This window comes from Hydractinia symbiolongicarpus, chromosome 11, assembly GCF_029227915.1.
Source record: "Hydractinia symbiolongicarpus strain clone_291-10 chromosome 11, HSymV2.1, whole genome shotgun sequence".
NCBI lineage: Eukaryota > Metazoa > Cnidaria > Hydrozoa > Anthoathecata > Hydractiniidae > Hydractinia > Hydractinia symbiolongicarpus.
In genome coordinates this window covers 8,221,123-8,244,052 of record NC_079885.1, presented here as the reverse complement: position 1 = coordinate 8,244,052, position 22,930 = coordinate 8,221,123, and the positions used below count along the sequence as shown (strand labels likewise).

General features: G+C 32.7%; 1 protein-coding gene across 3 annotated transcripts in view; it reads left to right on the top strand.

Annotated features, from left to right (window-relative positions):
* The window catches only part of LOC130614029 (ATP-dependent RNA helicase DDX1-like), a 37,618-nt gene that overhangs the window by 7,350 nt on the left and 7,338 nt on the right, over positions 1–22,930 (top strand). For all 3 annotated transcript variants that reach the window (XM_057435418.1, XM_057435419.1, XM_057435417.1), the window contains 22 exons: positions 8,607–8,670; positions 9,084–9,113; positions 9,392–9,479; positions 11,574–11,615; positions 11,771–11,854; positions 12,164–12,247; positions 14,088–14,164; positions 14,240–14,312; positions 15,488–15,564; positions 16,249–16,354; positions 16,687–16,742; positions 16,827–16,850; positions 17,626–17,678; positions 18,575–18,635; positions 19,317–19,388; positions 19,614–19,640; positions 19,753–19,842; positions 20,411–20,461; positions 20,737–20,811; positions 21,020–21,079; positions 21,398–21,819; positions 22,190–22,232. In XM_057435418.1, coding sequence (XP_057291401.1) covers positions 8,607–8,670; positions 9,084–9,113; positions 9,392–9,479; positions 11,574–11,615; positions 11,771–11,854; positions 12,164–12,247; positions 14,088–14,164; positions 14,240–14,312; positions 15,488–15,564; positions 16,249–16,354; positions 16,687–16,742; positions 16,827–16,850; positions 17,626–17,678; positions 18,575–18,635; positions 19,317–19,388; positions 19,614–19,640; positions 19,753–19,842; positions 20,411–20,461; positions 20,737–20,811; positions 21,020–21,079; positions 21,398–21,819; positions 22,190–22,232 — 1,759 coding nt within the window. The remainder of the gene's footprint in view (positions 1–8,606; positions 8,671–9,083; positions 9,114–9,391; positions 9,480–11,573; positions 11,616–11,770; positions 11,855–12,163; positions 12,248–14,087; positions 14,165–14,239; positions 14,313–15,487; positions 15,565–16,248; positions 16,355–16,686; positions 16,743–16,826; positions 16,851–17,625; positions 17,679–18,574; positions 18,636–19,316; positions 19,389–19,613; positions 19,641–19,752; positions 19,843–20,410; positions 20,462–20,736; positions 20,812–21,019; positions 21,080–21,397; positions 21,820–22,189; positions 22,233–22,930) is intronic.

The following is a 22,930-nucleotide window of genomic DNA, read 5'->3' as shown; positions in this document are numbered from 1 at the left end:
AATATCTGGCCTTGATTGAGAAGATACCCAATTTAATTGACCACAAATACATCGAAACTTAGATTGCTCTTCATGTGAGAGTTCTTGATGTTTGTTTTTGGTGCTTTGAATCTCAACCTGTTCCATCCTTGCCACATATTTGCTTTGGTCATACTCAATAGAACTATTGAATTGTTGTATGTTGACTCCAACATATTTAAAATTACTGCAATTCTCTGACCCAACCCGAAATATTTTTCTAATGGATGCAATGACTTTTACTTGAAAATCTTCTGATCCTCCCCAAAGAAAATCATCAACATGTATTACGATCAATCCTTAACAACAGTCATCTTGAACCCAATAAAATAAAGCCTCATCAAATAAAGCCATTTCATTCCCAAACCAATTAACTGTTCCTTTACTCGTAAATACCAAGCTCTTGAAGCATCAGCAAGGCCATATACTACTTTATTCAATTTCCAAAGAACCCATATTACGTTTGCTTCCTTTGGGGCTTTATAATTACTTCTCTATCAATCTGGTTACCTTGAAGAAATGCTGTTTTGACATCTAAGGTGTGGCATTCCCATTCGTTAGTTGCTAACATTGTGAGTACAATTCGCAGACTTTCTTTAGAAAACGTTGGGAGTCTTTAGTCAGATTTTGAACCTCCTCTTCTTCAAAACCTCTTATGACCAAACGAGCTTTGACAATTTTGTTGCCCTCTTTATTTTTTGTTGTGATTACCTATCTTGTGGATATTGTAGATTGACTTCTGTCTTCAACAGTGGAGAAAACATTGTCGTCTTGCCAGTTGGTTAATTCTTTAAATTTCGCATTCAAGACCTCGTCTTCAATAGTTGGTTTTATGGCTAATAATACTTCTTCAGTGTCATTGGCTTTAACAACCGGTTGCCATTCACTCACACATCTTTTGAAATCTAACCAATTAATTTCACCTGTGTCTTCATTTTGCACATTTAAACAGCTGCCATATTGCCTGCCTTCTTTTCCTTTTCTACTCACTTTACCTGCTCTGCTGTGAACTAATCCTTTAATCCACTCACTGTCTGGAGTTAGCTTATAGATGATTCTGGTTTTTAACTTTTTGATGTTTCATTAGATCTTTCCTCTATTGGTGTCCCATTGGTTTGTGAATTATCAATGGCCGCATCCTCAGTTAATTGTGCTTCTGTTAATGGTACTTCCATAGTATTACTTTCAAGATCAACTATGTCAAAAATTTCGTCTTCCAGTGAAACACAGTTGTCCAACTGCATAGTTGTTACTTCTGGGCTCTTTTCAGAGTCTTGTGATGGTTTCTGTGAATGTACTACTTGATTTACATTTTGCAACCGACAAATGTGGACTCTCACATAACTTCCACCATGCTTGACAAGTACTTGTTTATTTTCTTGTCCAATTACAGTGCATGGTCCATGCCATTTTTCGCTGTCTTTTCTTTTATAAAAGACTTTATCTCCAGTTACATACTGCACATCATTGTAACACTGGACATTATGCCGCAATGCTCTACGTATTCTTTCAGAAGATTCTGCTGCTATGAATGCTCTTCGTGATGCATGCATCACAGCAAGGTTATGGGCCACAGTCTTACTTGAAACTGTATCATTCATGGCTGGTAACTAATCAGTGAGGATGCAGGGATAGTCACAGTTTTTACCAAAAACAAGCTGGTTTGGTGAAAATCCATTGTTGTTTGATAAAGAATTCTTGGCACTAATAGCCCAGAAAAGTGCTCGATTAGGTGTACATTTCGTATCCTCTATAATCTTACTCAGCATTTCCTTAATTCACATTTCTTTATACACTTTATTGATAAATTCTCCTCCATTGTCAGCCAGAAACTTTCTTGGTTGACAAAATCTTGCTAACCAAATTTCAAAGATAATGTCTGTTATCACATCTTTATCTTTTGTCTTTGTTAACTTTGAAGATGAAAATCTTGTGAAAGTATCTATGATATGAATAAACCACAATGATTGTGAAAGTTGCACTAAATCTAAAGCCACACACTGATTGAATTCCGACGACATTGGTAAGCCAACAATAGGACGTGGTCTTGGTTTTCTATACTTAAGGCATACTTTACAAGAGTGTGAGACATTATCAATTAATTTCATGATTTCACTCCGGTCCTCTAAAAAGGAATTTGATGCTTTAATAAGAGATTTTAATTTCTCAGCACTTGGATGACAGAACTGACGATGAAGTTTCACGATCTTGTTTTTTTGGATTTTTCACTTACGCATACAAAGGCAACTTGAGGAAGCAAATGGTCATAATTCTTTTCATCTAAGTCTATTCTGTTGTTGTTTAAAGGTATGCAACAGTGACCTGTGGTGGTAAATTTTAAAGGATGGCATTCTCCAAACATTTCAACGGTATCGTTGCTAAAATCTAAAACTGCATCTGCTTTTCTCATAGATGTTTGACTCAAAAGCAAAGGTATTTCATTGGGTACAACTTCTGTTTCTAGATTAACCTCTTTTGAACCAATGATTACAGGTAAGATTACTCGTTTTATGGAACAAACTGCTTCGCTATCTCCAAATTTAAATCTTGTTCCACCTGGATACTCTTCTGGCAGTTTATCACTATCAATATTATCAATGAAACATTGGTACCGATTCTTACCACAGACTGTTTTGGTACAACCACAGTCTAAAACTGCACATGACAAAGTTTCACCAACAAGGGATTGCATTTCACTTTCTTTAATTTTAGAAAAAAAATGTAACTTTTGAACGACTCTCTTCCTTTTTTACATCTTCAGACTTCTGATTCTCATAAGAATGGGGACAATTCACAGCCCAGTGATAAATGGACTGACAAATATTGCACTTTGAAATATTTCCAAATTCATCAGGCAGATTCATTACTCTGTTACTGGATCTGGTTTTCCTCCATCCATATCTTTGATTTGGTGCTGCAGCTCTTTTAAACCTTGAACACTGATATCCACCTCTTTTGGTGAAGTAATTCTGCTCCGTAGAATCTGCGCTTGCCTGTAAAACAGGCTTTATCTTTACAGCATCATTTGACACAGATGAGGCCACAGTATCACCAAATATTTTCTTTAACTGTAATACCATTAAATCATAGCGTAATTCATTTATAGTTGCTCTAGCCAACTGTTGCTGCTCTGGTGTAAGATTAGTGCTTTGTAAAACTCGGTATGCCAAAACTCCATCAGGAATTCCATACGGTGAACTTGGATTTTGTGATATAATCGTTCAAACTCTATAAGGTAATCATTCATGCTCATCTCAGAGGGTGGTTAAATTTTTCAAAGGTTTCATAAGCCAGGTACGCAGTTTGATTTTCATCCTTTAAGTAAATTTTGTCCAATCTGTCAGTAATAGCTTTTAACCCAGTTGTGGCACTGATTTGTTCAATTCTAATACTGCTTCTTTAGCTTTTCCTTTCAAACCCATGAATATAGCTGGCCCTTGTTTTTCCGCCTTTAGTTCTGTGAGTGCTTGCCATATTTGAACTTTTTTTTTCCAGTCTTTGTAACTGGACTCTGTATTCAATGATGGTGGGGGCACCCAACTTTTCGACATTTCTCTATGATACTTTGCAATTTTATTCCTCTGCTACCATTTGTTAAACTCGCAATATGTATATGACTAACCTGTAGGTAATCTTCACAGTTCTCCTAATAACGCAACACCAAATATACCCAATTGATTTACACACAACACAATGTATACCACTATTATAAACACAATGATTTCACCAGCAAGATTGGTTCAACACAAGTAAACCCCACCACCAATTGATTCTTATTAGTAATTGCCTAGAATGGAAGATTAACAAACTGAACTAATTGTTACACAAGTCTTGAAATTTATCATAAACCTTTTTTGGAGAAAATTTTTTTACCTGTATATCAAAAAAAAATTACATTTTTTTGGCTGGTTTATTTTTGCCTGGCTGACAATTTTCTCCAACAATATGTTCTGATACCCTGACAAAAAGAAGTAATTTTTGTTATTTATGCCTTTTCTGACAATATTTGCGTAGGCAATATTTTTTTGTAGTGAAATTTTACAGCTGGCAATAACTTTCGTCATTAACTTTTTATTAGGTCCAGACCTCACATAAATTCGATGCATTGATCTCCTAAGACGATGACAAATGGGATTGACATACCTTCCTACCTTTCGTTATGGTTAATATTTCACTGCTAACTGGCTTTTTATGTTTTGAGATGAACTCATTAGGTTAGGGCATCATTAGGTTGTATATCGCAGAAGTCGCCGGTGACATGCTTCAAAAATGCTTGTCACCGGCACAGTTTAATATGAAGCAAAACTGTACAGGAGACTCAATTGTTAAAGTCTTCACAGAACATCTCTCCTAAAAAAACCGAGGGCAGGGCTGACTTATTGCCTGTTGTGTCGTGTGGGAGAAAGAACTTTTGAACTTCTTTTTAATATGATATACAATTTTTTCGATTATAACTACGAATCGAATGGTACCACAGTATTTCTGTAGCCTGAGTGATTTTAGTTAGTGATAATGGCTTAACTTACTGAAAATCGAATGTAATTATTTTGTAGTGGGAGTAGCTCAAACAAATTAAAAACTATTGTTATTTAAAAAATTCACAACAAATTTACGTCTTAAATTTTTTTGCCAACGTAACTATGGTTTCTTTGTATTTTACGTCGGCAATTACATCGGCAGTGCGAAATGCTGACGCTAATTTTAAAAGCTGCAAGGTATATAACATTTTATTCTGATTTAATTATGTCGCATAAAGATGCTATAGTGTTTAAATTAAAAAATGAAACAAATTTCTGTCATCAGTGATAGTGTATATGCTCAACTTATTGATGTATAAATCAAGCTACACCTTCAAATAGATCCTATACAAATGTATTTACAAGTAAATTTCTGGAAAACAAACTTGAAATTTTAGATTTAATACATACTTGAATGGTTCAAATAACCCCCTTTCTATTAAATGCCTGCTCAAATAAATGATCCCTTGTTTTCTGACTTTTTTAAATATATCCCCCCCCCCCCCCCTAATAGACACCCTTCTCTAGAGGAGGTGTTTATTTTAAAAAAGTGTAAAAACCTCTCTTTGTTATTGTATTTTGTAATAAGGAAACTTTAATGTGGTAATCTTTCTGCTTGGCATGTTTATTCTCTAAAATCTCGAAAGTTCTTTAATAACATGTAATGAAAATTAATTTAGCTGGTACCACAAATCTGAATTTCCCTTTGTCTTATACTACGTTTACACTGATGCTAATTTATCCATTTTCATGAGTCATGTTACTAAAAATAAAAACTTCTCCAGATTGTGTTTACACACGTTTTTCGAAAATTTATCCGTTTTAAGGTACAATTTTGATGAAAACGCATAAATTTGAAAACACAATGTAATCTGAAAAAGTTTTTTTCATTTTCGTTTAGTTTTTCGTTTTCAAATATTTTTACATTGTGTAAACACATGAAAACAGGATTTGCAGGATGAAAAAAGTTATTACAATATTTTTCTTACATTTTTGTTTCTGCTTGCGCGTCTGCCCAGTTGAACTTGATGTTAATGTGTCTGATTATAAGGAACAGACAACTACAAATGAAAACCAATAAACGATTATTGTCTTTGATTGAGAATAAACGAGTCTAGTCAATGGTTAAAAAAAGCAACCACAGAGATGCTGGGTAAAAACAGGGCGAACATCAGCTTGGTGGGAAAACTTCATGAACGGTTCTGTTCTAGCTTCTGATTGGAAAGAAAACTTAAAAATGTCACAAACTAGCTTCACGGAACTTTGTAACATTCTTTGATCCTTCTTGTTAATAGAATCTACTCAAATGAGACAACCAATTTCAGTAGAAACACCAATTGCTGTTTTTTTTATATTAAGCCTGTGTCACACCTATGAACCAGATGCAGATGCTGATGCAGAAGCAAGTAAATGTGAGCATGACTGAAGCAAGTGAAGCAAGCGTGACACTTGAAGTCAACGTTGAAGCAAGAATATCAAAAAATTTTGATATTCTTGCTTCATTGCTGCATCTGCTTTATGCTTGCTTAATGATTTTTATGGTGTGAGCAGGTAATGCAAGTTGCAGAAGTGAAGCAAATGGTAAAAAACAAAAACAAAAAAGCAGAACTTATCAAAACAACAAATATGGCAGATGAAAAACTTGCCGAAGTTTTCAGGAAATATACAATTTTGTATGATAAGTCAGAAAAAAGACCACAAAGATAAAAACAAAAGATTCTGACCTTGGCATGATGTTGCTTCCGAGTTAGGTTTACAGAATGGTAATTTGAGAAATCCTATTTTTATAGCTAACATACTTGAAAATATGTGAGCATTTGAGCAGTTGTTTTGTTTTATAGGTAAAACTGCCTAGGTAGCTTTTAGAAACCTTAGAAATAAGTATGGTTATGAACGACGCAAAGTAAAAGAAGGGATGCGAAGTGGGGCTGGAAAGGAAGATGTCAAAAAGGAAGATGTCAGAAATGTTTCCATATTTAGCTTGGTTTGAGCCTCATAATTCAGAACGAAGAACTTCAACAAAATTTGAAATAGAGAACAGGGATGAACAAGAGATGATGATGGAGCAACCTAATGACGATGTTGATGATAATATCGATGACAGCGCCTCCTTCGTGTCACTGGCAGCTTCAAATGTTTCATCTGTTACCAGCAGGAATAAATATAGGAAGAGGTCAAGGTAACGCGCAAAACTAATTAAATATTATTTTTGATGTAAAATAATTTTGTAAAACATTAATTTTCTTCCACGAGGCTGACATGATTGCAATAAACAATAAATGAGGACAATTGAAAAAAGATTATATAACCCAGCAAATCTGAAAGATGAAGACACACTGTACGGGGAGCTTCTAACAGCTAATCTATGAAAGTTATGAGGTAACAGGAAGCTATTGGCGAAACATGAGATTGATAACATAATGTTTAAGTTCTTCCTCGAACAACGACAAGAAGAATCTCCCGCTGGATTTATGCTCTCCACACCCGCACCCACTGCACAGCCATTAACACTGCATTTACAGAGTTGTTCCCAGACACCTACCACACCTAAAGTACCCCATTTAAGGAGAAATAAACACTGGAAGTCCAGTTTTCAATCAACAAATGTCGTTTACACAGCTTCTTCAAAATGGCCAAAATGAATATTTCGGGAACTTATTTCAGCAATACCACACAGGACAAAGGCAATAATAAATTTAAGATTTTGCATGCAATAGGTTATATTTAATATTTTAACAGAAAATACAACTTTAATATGACAATATGTCACTGTAGTATATCTCTTCTGCCATGGTACCGAGCCTTCCATTGAGTTAATGTAGGTTTTGATAGCATTTTGTACTTCTATTGCTGATTGTGATACCCTAGATCATTATGGATCAAACAATGTTACGAGTAACATTGTTTGATCCATAACTGCCAACAATAACAAGCGTAAAGATATATCTTGCATCGCATGTGGCCATCAATACAGTGCTGAAATACCCTTTATAATTAAAATATAGGGATCTGTTATTTAACAGTGATTTAATAGTAACGTTTTTCCCAACGATTGCACCTAGACAGTGTGGAAGGTTCCAAATCTTTTCAAAATTATCAGCGATTCTTTTCCAGTCATTGTGATGCTTGGTACACGTAAATACGGTTCATTTAGAACATCCCATATAGCAATACATCTTTCTTTTATTATACCGCATATGGTAGATCGACCAATTCAGTAGGAAAAAAGATAGCGACTAATGACTGTTACCATAGGCAAGATAATGAATTGTTAAGGATAATTGTTCAGCAGGAGAAATAGCTTTTTTAAATCGACTATCATTCTTTGCTGTCGATGGACCAATAACATTTAAGAGGTACTGGAAAGACTCAGGCTGCTAAAAAATTATATAACATTCTAACTTGAAATAAACACTACGTTGTTCACGATGCTTAAAAATTTCGCAAACCCATACTTTCCCTGAAATATTTAGAGTTTTTTCTTGTCGCTTGCACCGTCGTTTTTTTTAACAACAAATATCCCAAAATCAACACTGTGAGCTACTTACTTCACCTCTTGCTTCGCATTAACTGAGCATGCTTACTTCACTTGCTTCTGCATGTGCTTTATAAGTGTGACACAGGCTTCACATCAGTGATGAAGGAAGGTATAGAATTTTATGAATTATACTATACTCATTATAGTTTGAGTATGATTTTACACTTCCAATGAAAACGCATAAAAATACAAAAACGTGAATCTATGAGTCAGTAACCTTTGATCTCTAATATTTGTGTTTTTGTACGAAAACGGAATTTTTGGTTGAAAACGGGAAAGTAGCATCAGTGTAAGTAGTATTATTCCTGTAGTAACTGCTCTTATTTTTTTGTGTGTACCTTTTTTGATGAAATAATAACATGCACTTAAAACGTCTACACGTATATGTCCAACTAGAACATCATTTCTGCAAAGGCTAATTAAATGGTTATAGCGTTCCTTAGCTTCTTCCCTTTTATCCATAATTAAAAACTTGAATAAACACTTCTTTCTTTAAGCACAGTAGTTAATTTTGTCTGTTGTATTATTTTTAGGCTTCCAACAGATATTCAAGCAGAAGCCATCCCTTTAATACTTGGTGGTGGCGATGTTTTAATGGTACTAAAGCCCTTTATCTTCCCTTCAATATTTTGCTCTCAAAAATAGCTGAAATTATGCAGTTTTAGCTTAAACAATTTGTCAATTGATTTTTCGCTAATATTCGGTAAATGATTCATACACTACGGTATGATGCAACTCAACTACGCTCTTAAGAAACAATCATATTTTTCTTGTTACATTTTTGGTTGCTTATCCATGCAAATAAAAAGAATTCGCATGTGCAATTACACACAACTCACCAAACTTCTGTGAAACTGCCAACCATTAACTTATTCGCATTGGTAAATTATTGCCTCTTCAGACGACTCTGCCTTCAGCAATAATATGTAGATGAATTTTTTAGCTAATTTTGAAGGTTAGTTGATTTATTTACTTCTACAGATTAAACAGTTTTTCATTATTTGTTTTAGGCTGCAGAAACTGGAAGTGGCAAAACAGGAGTAAGGATATTATATTTCTATTAATTGTTTGTGCATATCACACATTGCATTAATTAGCAGAAATTTGTTATTTAAGGACTATGTATAAATGATTTTATATATATATATACCATCTCTCTGTATGGTTCGCCTTTAAAGCTAATATATCACCTGTTACTACTCTATCTAATAGGAAATGTTATCATTATTGTTATTTCTCGTGCATTTCCCATCTCCTAAATCCAGCAAAATGTTTTTGATTTCTTGATTTCATAATTTTTTTATTAATTTCTTTGTAGGCATTTTGTTTACCAGTTATTCAAATTGTTTATGAGAATCTTGTTACATTTAAAGGTGGAAAGAAAAGCACGAATGTCAATACTAAAGGTACAGTATTTTTACTAATGTACTTTGAATTTTTTAAGCTGTTTACAACGTTTCAGTATACTAATTATTGGTTTATTGGTTTCTTTCAAGTAATCATAGGTTCGCCTTTCTGAATTTTTGGAAAAATAGGGGGGGTGAACATTTGCCTGTAAAAAGGGTGGGGTTAAGCAAAATAGGGAGGAAATTTTATTCTATTTAGCTGTGAAACAGCAATTGATTATTTTTTGTATTGGTTTAGTTTACAGCCACTTTCTATTTCTTTCTTTTAAAAGCTAAACTCTGTTTATTCATTAGTATATCTAAATTCATCTTTCTGCTCTCAAAGTTAACAATTATGAAAAGATTCAATAAACTCAGTAAACTAAGCTTGTGAAAATTTTTTAAAAGTTAGAAAGGTAGAGACACTTCTATGCATTAGAAATGTTGCTTAAAGTTCCAAAAATGCCAGGTATTTTAGTCACATTTGATGCCTATGAAAAGCAGTCAATAGTACAATTTAATTTGCTAAAACTTTTTCTCACTATTATTTTTATGTAAAGATTTGTAACTAATATTTAACATCACTTTTTGGTAGGTTCCATATATTTTTTCAGAACATAAGTTCAAATTAATAGGGCGTTTACCTTACTTCTTACAGGATAGAGATGATAGCTTGACCTCAAAATGATGGCGGGGTACTCTTAAAATAAGATAGGTGGGGTTCACTATGGTCTTATGTGTTGAATATCCACAACGCCAACAAGTTTTAGTTTCAGTGGTGGAAACAATGTTTTTATCGAATTGTCACAGAATAAAGATGCATAAATTGTTTTGATTGTGCATATCTTTGAGGGGTTAACAATTCTTGTACATAGTCATACACATAAAAGCTAATATAGTAATCTATGTATGTGTATTAAATACCGTTTCTTGAAACCATTTTTTGTTTTGTTTTTGATGCCACATACAATGTTTTTGCTTGAGAATTGGGTTGGGAAGATGTGTATAAGGCAAAAACAATAAACTAAAAGCAGAAGAAATAAAACACTAACAAAAATGCTCAAATAATAAAAGTATGTTGGTGTATTTGGGATATCCTTTAGGGGTACAAATGTTATGAGTTCAATCAGTTTTTGTATTGACATGTGTACAACAATTTATCAAACTTTGCCTTTGCATTAAAGTGTTTGCTTTTTATTAAATCTGTCCCACTTTCTTTGGAAACAATATAAACGCAGTTAGAACTTTATCATTGGGGATAACATTAAATTTAATGAAATACGCCATCACTTTGTTTAACATTTGCTGCAGAGGCCAGAAAGTCATTGTTGATAAAGTGCTGAATATTGGATTTGAACTTCTGTTGTCTATCAATGTGTGCTGGTTCCGAAAAATGAGATACGCCCACAGTTAAGGCGTGAGTCCTAAAAAAGCTGTTACTTGCAATTGGGAAGATTGAAGTACTTGGGTTTGAATCCCACTCTGCCTGAAAGTATAGTTAACATTTCATGTTAACTAATTTTTTCAACTAAAATCGTAAAAAATTCATCTATCAGTTAGGCTTTGCATTTAATTTCTACTATTTAACTGTTAACATTATATTCATTCACTCCAATAAGGAGTTCCCAAGTTTATCTGAAATAATTTGTGTTTGACTATTTGGGAAGTAAATACCAAAGTTTTAAGTTGGTAAAAGATAAAATAGTATATGTGCCTTTGCAAGTATTGGAGTATTCACCCTGTCTGAAACAAATTTAGAGTGATTTTTCAAATTCATTTCTTATAAAAAAGACCAAACACAAAAAAGAAACAAAAAGATTTTCTTTAGGTATTAACAGAAAACATAAACCAGAAGACAGGATTAATGTCTAAGCGTTCAGTTACCCACTGTTTTATGTATGTACATCTCTTTGTCTGAATTTTTCCAACAGAACAAATGGACCAACCTTATATTTAGCCAAGCGCTTAGCCTTTCAGAGTCCTTTATTTTTCCATTCACAGAATGACTTTCAATAAATTGGTTTCCAACCCTTTACTATCGAAATTAGGCCTTTGTATTTTATTGTGTCTATCTGGATTATATTAAAGATAACGAAAATAACTTTTTTTTTCTAGGAAAATGGGAAATGAGTAAATTTGATAGAGACCCCTCTTTTGGTATTTACATTCATCTATTTCTTGCTAGAGTTTTCAATTATGTAGCACATTGTGTCATAGTTATTTATTACTAACGATTTTTTTTGTTAAAAAATCCCTTTGTGAGATCTTCCACAATATCATTAGACTAAATCAATAATAATTGTTTTACATAGCAATATCTGAAGATGGATTGTTATGTCAAGCACGAGAGCAGAAACAATGGCAAGGTGCTCGTTCGAACTATGGTGTTTCAAAAGGTATGTATGCATAATTAGTAATTTAATAGTAATTTTAGTAAGAGTGCAACTGTTACGCTTAAAAGCTTTTTTCATATTGGATCTTTGCTCCTCTATACTCACAGACTTAATATTGAAGTTTAAAAAAAACATTTTCAAGTACTTTGATTAATCTAGCATATGCTATCATGCTTAAATTTGATGTTGACATTGATCAGGGAGATACTACAATTCCTTTTGATAGATAAATACACCTTTAAATAACCTCTTCTTATGAAATGTCCTAAGCATTTGATCAAAATTATTATTATTTTTCTGATAATTTCATAGGGAATTATTACTATGAAGCAACTGTTACAGATGAAGGGCTGTGTCGTATTGGATTTTCAACAGATTCTGCAGTGTTAGATGTTGGTAAGGTCTTTCTAGCCAATTATGTTAAAAGATTTATCAGACATATCTTAAAAGGTTTTTATTAATTTTCTGTGAAACGCCTGTCTTCTATTCTTAATAATTGCAAATTGCAATATGTTAATTTAGGCCCAGTGGCAGTGATGTTTTTTTTGATAACCAACATCCATCTGTGTTTCTATCAAAGTCCTATGTACTTCAGTATTTTCAATAAGGAGTCAAATCATGGTGTTTTTTCATAACTCACAAGATTATCTATTGGTAATAAATTTTGTGTGTGCTAAATTTTACAGGGATTTATTTAAAAATTAGGAAATTTTTGTATTTTTTTACTTCTTAAATTTTAATTTTTTATTTAATAAAATAATATATTTTTTCTTTTCTAATTAGGTTATCATCTCTTATAATAATATGAAACTTCCATCAGTCTGTCTGTGACTTTTGCAAAATGCATTAGGTTTTGCATACTTTTCTTTAACAAGGTCCATAAAACATCACTGTTATATTTTTTTCTGTAATTTACCAAGCTTTTTCGTTAAAACAATATTAAGTATATTGAAGGGAACCCGAGGTATAAAATGATGTTGGACTTATATTATAGAGCTTAAAAAGTTAGCTAACAAGTCTTTTTATCATCCCAGGCCTCTTATGTTTTTGCTGACGACTCAATAACTCGGGATCTGCAACTTGGTTAGGGTTAGGGTTTCAAATTTTGTGGGTAAGCTTGTATAAACCCTATATCTTTACTCACAAGATTTGATTGCAAACCAACATGCAGATCCGAAGTTATGAGTTCGTCAGCAAAAAATTAAGAGGCCTGGGACAAGCAAACAAGTGTCATTTTGCATTACACTTTTAAGTTTAAGGCTAAACAACTTTGAAAACGGCAACAAAAACTGATATCATCTCCTGCATGGAAAATTAGGTCCACCCACCCGTTTTGGAATAGGCGGGTTAATAACATTATCAAAAACCCTTTAACTCCCGATATCTCTTCAACCATTCCTCCAAAACATATAATACATTTTCTTGATCAGCATTTCAAGCTCAACACAATGTAACAGTTACAAAAAATTGAGCATTGGACCTTTTTTGTTTCTTTTTGCATAAGTGGATTTTTCCACTGGCCTTATTAACTAGTTTAAAGGTCAGCAGACTTTGTTATCAGGTAAAAAAAATATCATTTTTCTGTCTGATTTTCCAATCAGACTGATTGTCCAAATTTCAGTATATCTTTAGCAGCTTATTTTAAGATAGATCAATGTAAGCTGCTCCACAACAGTCACAGCAAAAAAACAGGCACCATCTTTGCTAGCTTAAAACACACCAGTGTATATACAACCATACAAATATATGTAAACAAATATGGTAGCTGCTTAAAGTGTGCAGTTTCAGCACACTGCTGTTTTGATTATTCATTTTCTTATCAATTTGTTTGCCATATTCTTATTTAGCTTTGCTTTATAGAAAAATAATTTGGATCAGTAATTAACTCTTTTGGGGTCGGGAATCGGCAAAATATTAGGAAAGTAGAAATGCTATTCAAATATTCTGGATCCAAATTTTTTTGTGGACGTTTAGAAATTGTGAAGGATGGGCAGAAAACAGCAAACAAATAATTTTTTCTAGAATAACAGTGACAATCCTGGTATTAATTTCGCAAAAGTTTGAAGAATACTTTATTAGTGGTGCTTAATTTTGTCAATTTAGTCGTCGAAATCCACGAAATAAGTGAAAATAACCCACCATTAAGTTATTTTTTTAAAAAAGCAGTTAGTTTTCCTCAATATGCTATTTGTCTGTTTGTAATAATATTTCATTTTAATTTTAATTTTAATACAAGGAATTGATGGTGAAAGTTATGGGTTTGGTGGAACCGGCAAAAAATCTCATAAGAAGCAATTTGATACCTACGGAAAGGTATGATGATGTTATATAGTTAGAGACGGCAATGTAGTGTCACTTCTAAAGACTAACATTGGAAATATTTTTTAGCCATTTGGTAAAGATGATGTCCTTGGCTGCTACTTAAACCTTGAATTTGGAACTATAAAATATAGCAAGAATGGTTAGTTTTTTTTTTTTTGACACAACATCTTGAGAAATAAATACCACACTTTCATAACATCAATATAAATAAGAAACTTTTTATTTCTTTTTTTCAAAGATTTATTAAATATCCCTTTTTATATTCTTTTTTTTAAACGACGCTTGTATAGACTCTATTAAAGAATTTAAAAAACACTTTAATGCCTTCATTCCAAGGATTACAGTATTCACTTTTTTTATTGTACTGTCCTTGCCGCTTAAATAATATGTCTCCTTCGAACACACCAAGGAGATTATTTCAGGATCCGCAGCAACTACCAATTTCCTTATGAAAGATCTATTATACCATATAAATTATTGATGTTTGGTATCCCATCATGGTTGGGTGCACCGTGAGAGAGAATATTTGACACAAATTTGGACACTTAAAATGCACCAATAAAAATTCAAAAAACTCAATATTTAATTTAATAAACATTTAGAGCTTGCTAAGCTCAGACAGCTTAGCAAGAAGTTGTGATTTTTCTTCTTACTTGATCCACCATTTTTGAGCTGCAGTTGTGGGAATAAACTGCACAACGATTCCTCAAATGTGAATGTATTCCACATGGTGGTAACTTTAGGTTTAGGCCATTGTCAAGCGCCTCAGTTAGGTTAAGTCTGGGCAGTGATATTGCTGATTTTTGTTTTTATAAAACAAATATTCTCTCAGTCCTTTTTGCGGGTTCAGGCCGAGTTTGGTCATCAACAAGCAATGAAACCAAGTCAAAAACCACCCATCAAAGGCAATACAACTTCCACAAACGAAAGACAAGGGGGGGGATGGTAATAAACTCATTTTATTTACAAAATATTCACATAATCAATGCATCCTCATGTCATTTGAAGCTATAAAATGATAATGAACGATCTTTCAAATATGGAAGGCCTCATCTTCCAGGCTGAGTCTGTAATTTAGTGCAAAACAAAAAGTATCATCTCCATTAAAAAAGCGCTGATTCAAATTATAATATTTTAAGAAAGGGAATTTATATCAATAAAATAAAAATAAACAAAAATAAGCAATCTGTAATTTAAAAAGAATATTATGTTCTATAATAAGAGAATATGAACGACATTCTTTTGAAGAAAATATTAAAAAGTATATGAACAATATAATATTTAGGATTCATTTACTGTACCCAATTGTTTTAGGTCAGGACTTTGGTCGAGCATTTGTAATTGATGAAAATTTGTATGAACGAGCTTTTTTTGCTTCAGTGACTTTAAAGGTATATCAGATTGTTATGTTAAAAATGACAAAATGGTATTTGGTTTAATTTTTAGTTTAGTGCATATTTGTAGGTACATACAAAAAATCTTTGTAGGTCCGTAGGTACATACAAAAATCTATACATTGCATGCTTTTCTAAGTCTTATTCATGTATTATGCTTCACAAATTTCTATTAACCGTTTATTACTGTATTTTCCCGAACAAATGCCCTGGGTGTTTATAAACTTTTCAAGATTTTTAGCAGGGCCGTTTATTAGAAAGAGGCGTTTTTTATATCAGATATTTTTATTTTTTATATTTTCCCAATATTTACAAGGTCATCAAAGTGAATTAAATCTTGTTTGGATTTAAAGCATCAAGAAAATGTCAAGAATTTCTTAATAAAAATCATTATTAACAACAACCCCCAATGAGGGGGGAGGGCGTTTGATAGAAAGACGAGTTTAAAAGAGAGGGGCGTTGTTGGAGAAAATACGATAGTTGAATTGGAGTTGATCAAGTTAAGATTGTAAAATTTGTGTGCTCATTTAGTCCAGTGTGAAGAAAAGCATGAGACTGGAAGTTGTTTTGCTATATTGTCTATGAATTTCATTCTTTGTTACATTCTTCTCATTGCATTGCTTATAACAACTGAAGACTGGAGTTTTGCCTTTTCTTTATAGAAGTCATTTTTCATACTAGAATGCAGAATTGAAATTCAATTTTGGTGATACGCCATTTGCGTATCCTCCCTCATCAGATTATGTTGGTTTATCACAAGCAAAGGATAAGGTGGTCTCAAAGAAATGTAAGCCATACATATACCAAATTGCTAATTTGTGTTAAAGATACATGAAATAATGATGCCTGAGATATGTATGACAGCGGAAAATTTTTACAAGTTATTGAATAATATATATGGTTCATATATTAATTCATCAATTCTAAAGATTTGCCTAGTCTTAGCCATGTCGATGTTTTTAACTTAATCGCTTGCAAACAATAAATTTTAATCTTTATCTCGTTATCTGTATCTAAGTTAGAACTTTTGTTGCAACTTTGGTCTGCTCATTTTCTTACGTGCGTTAAAATTTTGCAACTTATGCACAATTTTTATTTTTTTTTTTGATTTTGGTTTAGTGTCCGGACCAACCAAATTTACAAATATCTGTTCACCAGCTGCTTTAATTATGGAGGTATTTGCGCTTTTGTATACTCCTGCTAAATTGTTGATAAAGTTTCCATTGTATAAAGATAATATTATTGATTGCTTTTTTCAGCCCTCAAGAGAACTTGCAACACAGGTAATATAAACTTTAGACACTCTTTGTTTTCAAGTTTTTAATGTTATATTTCTCTTTTTATTTAGGAAATTAAGTACTTTTCCTAGCTTTGTCCACTCTAAGATTATGCACATTAAAACTTTTTTTTTAAGACTAATCTAACAATTCCATACTGGTCATCATTATTGTCATTATCATTCTCGGCTTAACTTCTGTTTTCCATGCTAGTATGTGTTGTACGCGGTATATTAATAACCCTCTTCCAATCTGATCTAGACTGTGTTAGATCTAGAACTTATCCTCTGCATCAAGTCTATCCTTATTACCTCCTTCCAAGTCTGTCTTGGTCTACCTGTAGGCTTTGCTTTGCAATTATCCTCCCCCACCCAGCTCAATCTTCTTATTTTGTTAACATCTTTAATGCTAAGGATACCGAGCCTGCTTCTTAGCTTATCTGAACACTTTCTGTTCCTCAAATTGGCGCTACACACCTAACCATTCTCGTATATCATTCCTTTCTAAACGTTCAAGATCTTCCTGCTTTACTGCAGTGGAGCCTTAAATTTACCAAACGTTCTAACATAGGCATCAGACCTTTTGTAAGCATTCTAAAGGATACTGAAACTTTAGCAAGCATATATATATTTTTTTGAATTTTTATAACCAAGTCATTGATAGGTAGCACAAATTGATTCACCCAAATATTTTGGTTGATTGTATTTCCTATTGGGCCTTGTAAAGAAAACATGCAATGTTTCTATCACGCATAAACTCAAATGATCTTTTACCTGTTTAGACACATGACCAGATATCACTCTTCAAGAAATATATGCCTGATCCAAAGCTCAAGTAAGACCACTATTTTTAATGCAACAGCTTGATGAGGCCCTCTTGGTAACGAGTCTTTGATATAGCTTTTATGTAAGTTAATAATTTGTAACAAGTTCTTCTTTTTAAAGTAGGGTTCATACAGAATGCAGATACGGCTTCCAAAGTTCAAATGGGAGCTTTAAATGGACTAGGACCCCTTCCCAGGACTTTCATTGATAACAGTACCATTAGGAAATTTTGAAGCCATTCTCAGTAACTCATAGTGATACTAATAATAATAAAAGCATCTACGTGAAATAACATAAAAACAGACTGGGTACTAGGCATAAATTTTAGCCACTTTTGGCAATAAGCAATTTTAAAAGATATTTGTATTTTGGCCTGGCAGAGCAGATATCACTGTTTGGCATTGCTTTTTACACTTCCTAATTCAGAAGTTATAAAAGGTAAAATCTCGCAACCTATTTCATCTATTTCAATAATGAAGACACATAAAGTTATTTTTTGAAATAGTGCCTTAAGTGTGCGATACACGATCAATATTGTCGTATCTAATTTGTCCAATTCGAAATCTTAAAAGTTGGACATGTTCAGCTTTTTAGTTTTCACAGAATGTTAATTATTGAAAGCAATGCATCTTTTTAGTATAATTTCCGGGGTATCAATTAATACAGGTCATCAATATAATTTGTGCTTAACATTTTTCACTCAACGAGCTTAGGTATATTTTTACAGTGCTTATAGATAACTATTAACAAATTTTAATTTTGGCACGCATACCGCTAATAATAAATAATGGCACGTGTTAAATGTACAAATCAGTTCTACAGAATGAACTTAAAAAATGCATTCTACATCACAATATCATATATTAGTAACGTATTTATAGTTATCAAACTGATCTTGTTTTTAAGGAATGTGGTTTTAGTTGGAGGACAAAATTCAAGAGAGCAACTTTACCAGCTGGAGAAAGGAGTAAGATTTGTGATGTCTAGATTTTTTATATGTGATTTCATTACTGTATAGGACAACATTTAACTCAGAGAAGGTTTTAATACCAACCTTAAGTAAGATTGATTTAGTGCAGCTAATAAACGAAGAATATCGTTAATATCGCCTGAGATCATCTACAAATTAAAAAATGCACATTAAACAAACTGACGTTAGATTTAATTTCTAAAGAAGATATATCAAAAATAACAGTATCTACATTTTCAACAGCATCTGGAAAAAATAAAAGTGTTACTATCAACTTTAAGATAATATTATTTTTATATTGTCTATTTTTCCGAAATATCTCCCCTGCACTACCATGTGAATGGTTGTGCCCAAAATTATTGCCACACACAAAATATATGTTGGATAATCGAATCTAAACTATTTAACCAGGATATATAGCTACACTCTTGTTATAGTTCAGCTCTGTACAGTAACTTAAACTATTTTCAGAAAATCTTAAGTCAAGTCCTACTGTATAAAATATTTTAAAACGTCATAGGATTTAACCCCTTCCTTCCTTCTTTTCTCCCTGATACTAGTTTAGCATACCTTTTTTGATTTGTGACTCCCCCTATGTACCCGACTACGACAAAGTAAATGTTCTTACATTTTGATTGCGTTATTAAGATATCCATGATGCGTTTTTATGACATCCAGGTAGATATAGTGACGGGCACACCTGGTAAAATTGATGATTTTGTCAGCACCGGAAAGTTGAAGCTGGATCAAGTAAGATTTGTTATGCATATGGTAGTTTGAAAAAAATAATCAGACAAAAAAAGTATAAATTTGTTACTCTTGCACAAATATACAACTCTCCCTTTTCGTTTTTGTTGTTACGTTTTTGTTGTTACATCACCTCTTTTTATTATTTATTGACTTATTTTTTATTTTTTATTGATTCAATATACCTTCTCATACGTGTTAATTATTGTATTCAATTTTTTTATGTAGGTTCGATTCCTAGTGTTTGATGAAGTGGTATGTATGTCTTTTTTTGTTTGTGTGGTTGGATAAAAAGAAAGAAAGAAAGAGATACTTTGCTTTAAAAAAAACCTTGCAATGTTTTATTGTACTTGTTTATCACGACTAGGATGGCTTACTGGCACAAAATCAGGGCAAGTTAATTGAGACTTTGTATCAACAATGTCCTAAAATGTCTTCAGATGGAAAGAGATTACAGGTTGCGTGTATTTCTGTGTATTTTTTTTTTTTTGCTTTCATGTTTTCCTTATGCTTCGTTCTTTTTTCTGTTTTGTTGATAAACCCGTTAAATTTTCTGTGGGTGTTTCAGGATATCCACTTCTCAAAACTTCTAACTGAAATATCTACTAACCGAAAATTGATTTTCTCCAATTCTCTTTAAAAACACATAATTAATAGTCCTTTGTGTAAAGTTTTCAATTTCATTTGGAATATTATATGCATCTTAATGAAAAAGTTTGATGAAATAATTGCACCTACTTTTACTATTCTTTATCGTCATTTTGTAAGAAAAATTTCCTTTATTTCGCTTCAGTTTCAACAAAACAATAAACATAAAAGACCTCGCTGCAATTCTCTTAAAATTATAAATCGTGTGTTTGAGAGTTCTTGAAACTCTTGATTTTTTACATTACATGGAAGCTAGAAGTTGTGTTCTTTACATAAGAATTAGTCAGGAATTCTGAAACTGCATAATTTATTTTGTTGGGTAAAAATAATTTTTTTTACTTTGTTTAGCATGTTGATTTATTTTTTAATCTCTTTAGTTGGTTGTATGCAGTGCTACCTTACATAACTTTGACGTCAAAAAGCTTGCTGTAAGTCTATGTGACGATAGTGACATTTGGGTTTATCTTAAATACAACTAACAGAAATATTTCAATTCGACAAGTAAATTATCGTTTGTGTTATATGGCAGAAAATATTTTATCTTATTCACAATGTTAATTTTGTTGTCGGTAGAACAAAAATGGTGCAATGAAGGCTTAATTACCCTACTGTAAAATGGTTTAAAATTTCTCCGTAACAAGATTTTGGATACAGAAATCTGTCGCTTAATTCCGGTTTTTATTTTTTGCGTGGTTATTTTCAGCAAAAAATTATGCATTATCCAACGTGGATTGATCTGAAAGGACAGGACTCAGTACCAGACACGGTACATCATGTGGTAAGGGATGTGGAATTTTTTGCAGATGGTTAGATTAAGGGAAATTTTCGTTTATTTGGAAATGTTTCTCTCATTTGTGTTGTTGGTAGGCGTTGTTCTCCCTTATAACGTAGCACATGACTTTTCCACTAAAGTAGTTTGTTGAAAGAGCTGGATTGTTTTGTTTTCTTATTTTTACTATTATTATTTTGTATTTTTCTCATTCTAGGTTTGTCATGTAGATCCAAAGGAAGACACAGCATGGCATTTCTTAAAACCAAAAATTAGGGTGAGGAATAAATTTCTTTTTATTTTTCCCTTTGTGACGAGTCTTTTTTATTAATTCCCGCATTTCGTCTGTCTGTGTGCGATTACTTTTGTCGGGCTACTGACTAGTCTCTTATATTAATGCAATATATGCGAATGCAATTTATTTTCATCCTGTGTTATTTAAAAGACAGGCGGCTCATGGATTTCTCTAGACTCTTCTAGTCATACTCCGAACTTTGTCTTAAACAATGCTCCGGAAGTACAATAGGATTTCAGTTTTCCTCTCTTTATAAGCTATTTTTTACGCATGTTCCGTTTATTAATTCATACTTGCTAGACAGACGCTGTTCATGCTAAAGACGATACACACCCTTCATCCGGTTCTGCAGAGTCGTTTTCTGAAGGCGTGAAAATCTTAAAAGGAGAATATGTGATTAAAGCTATTCGGCACCATAAGATGGATCAAGGCATTATATTTTGCCGGACAAAATTAGACTGTGATAATTTAGAACGGTACTTGAATTCACGGAGCAATGGCAACGAACTTTCATGTGTCTGTTTACACGGTGATCGAAACCCGAAAGAAAGAACGGGAAACTTAGAGGCATTTAAAAACAAATCAGCTAGGTTTTTGATTTGCACAGATGTGGCTGCTAGAGGTTTGGATATAAAAGGAGTTCCATTTGTTATTAACGTTACGCTTCCGGATGAAAAGGCCAACTACGTGCATCGAATTGGCCGTGTTGGCCGAGCAGACAGGTAAACTTACTGATTTAATTTACTGTTACATTTGAAGGCTTCTTATTTTTGGACGAGCCCTTCTATCGCGTCTTGGTTTCTAATAGAGATGAAGTGTATAATATAAAAAAATAGCGTTGCAACTGATTATTTATATACAGTTTGACTTTGGATAAGTATAAATTTTTGCACTTAAATTTTTGCTTTATGGGTTAGACATGTTTATTTCGTTTATCTGTCTGTCTGTTTGTCTGTATAATTAACATTTTTACCGTTACTAAAAAGGTGTGATAGAACCTTCAAAAACTTTCCATTTTGTTGTCCCATGAAAGTAGACTAGCCAAAAAAATGAGCCTGTTAAAATGTTTCTTAACAAAGGGTTTTGTTTTAGGATGGGTTTAGCGCTATCACTCGTTTCTACATGTAGAGAAAAGGTAAGCGAAGTTTCGAAATGTGCTTTAGAAATGGAAAACATAGTTGCAGGCATTGTTGCTTTTAGAATATACGTCATAATGTTACAGGCAAATTCTCGTGGATTTTTTCACGAATTAACGACTAGTCACCACAAAATATCTGTATTTGATCTGTACACGCAAAAAGGCCTTGCTACAGATACGAAATATAAAATTCGATATATTTTCTCAACGTTGGGCCATTTCCCCCGAACCGAAACGTTATTTTAAAAATGTTTTAATCTGAAAAACATGATACATTAGTTCTAGGGGGTGGCATAGTTACATTTATTCTCAGTTACTTCAACCTATCTATGGAACCTACCTGGGGGTTGGGGAGGAAAGCTGGGGTTTTATTGAGGTGCTAAATTTGTTCAAATAGAAAGCTGGGGAGAATCTATTTTTTTAATCTGGAATAGAAAGTTTCTTGTGTTTTGTACTCTTTCATTTAGCAATTGTGCAGAAAATTCTGTTTTTTTTTAAGGGAAAGGTTTGGTAAATTGAAATAGATGGTAAAATTTCCCAAGTTTTAGTTTTGTCTAATTGCTGGTGAGGGCCTATAATTAGGGTTGCCAAGAGTTAATTTTTTACGGTTTTGCCTGAATGTTAGTTCACTTTGGAGAAAATTTATTTTTAAAAATATTTCCATAACAGTTTCTTTAATATTTTGTAAGTTGACA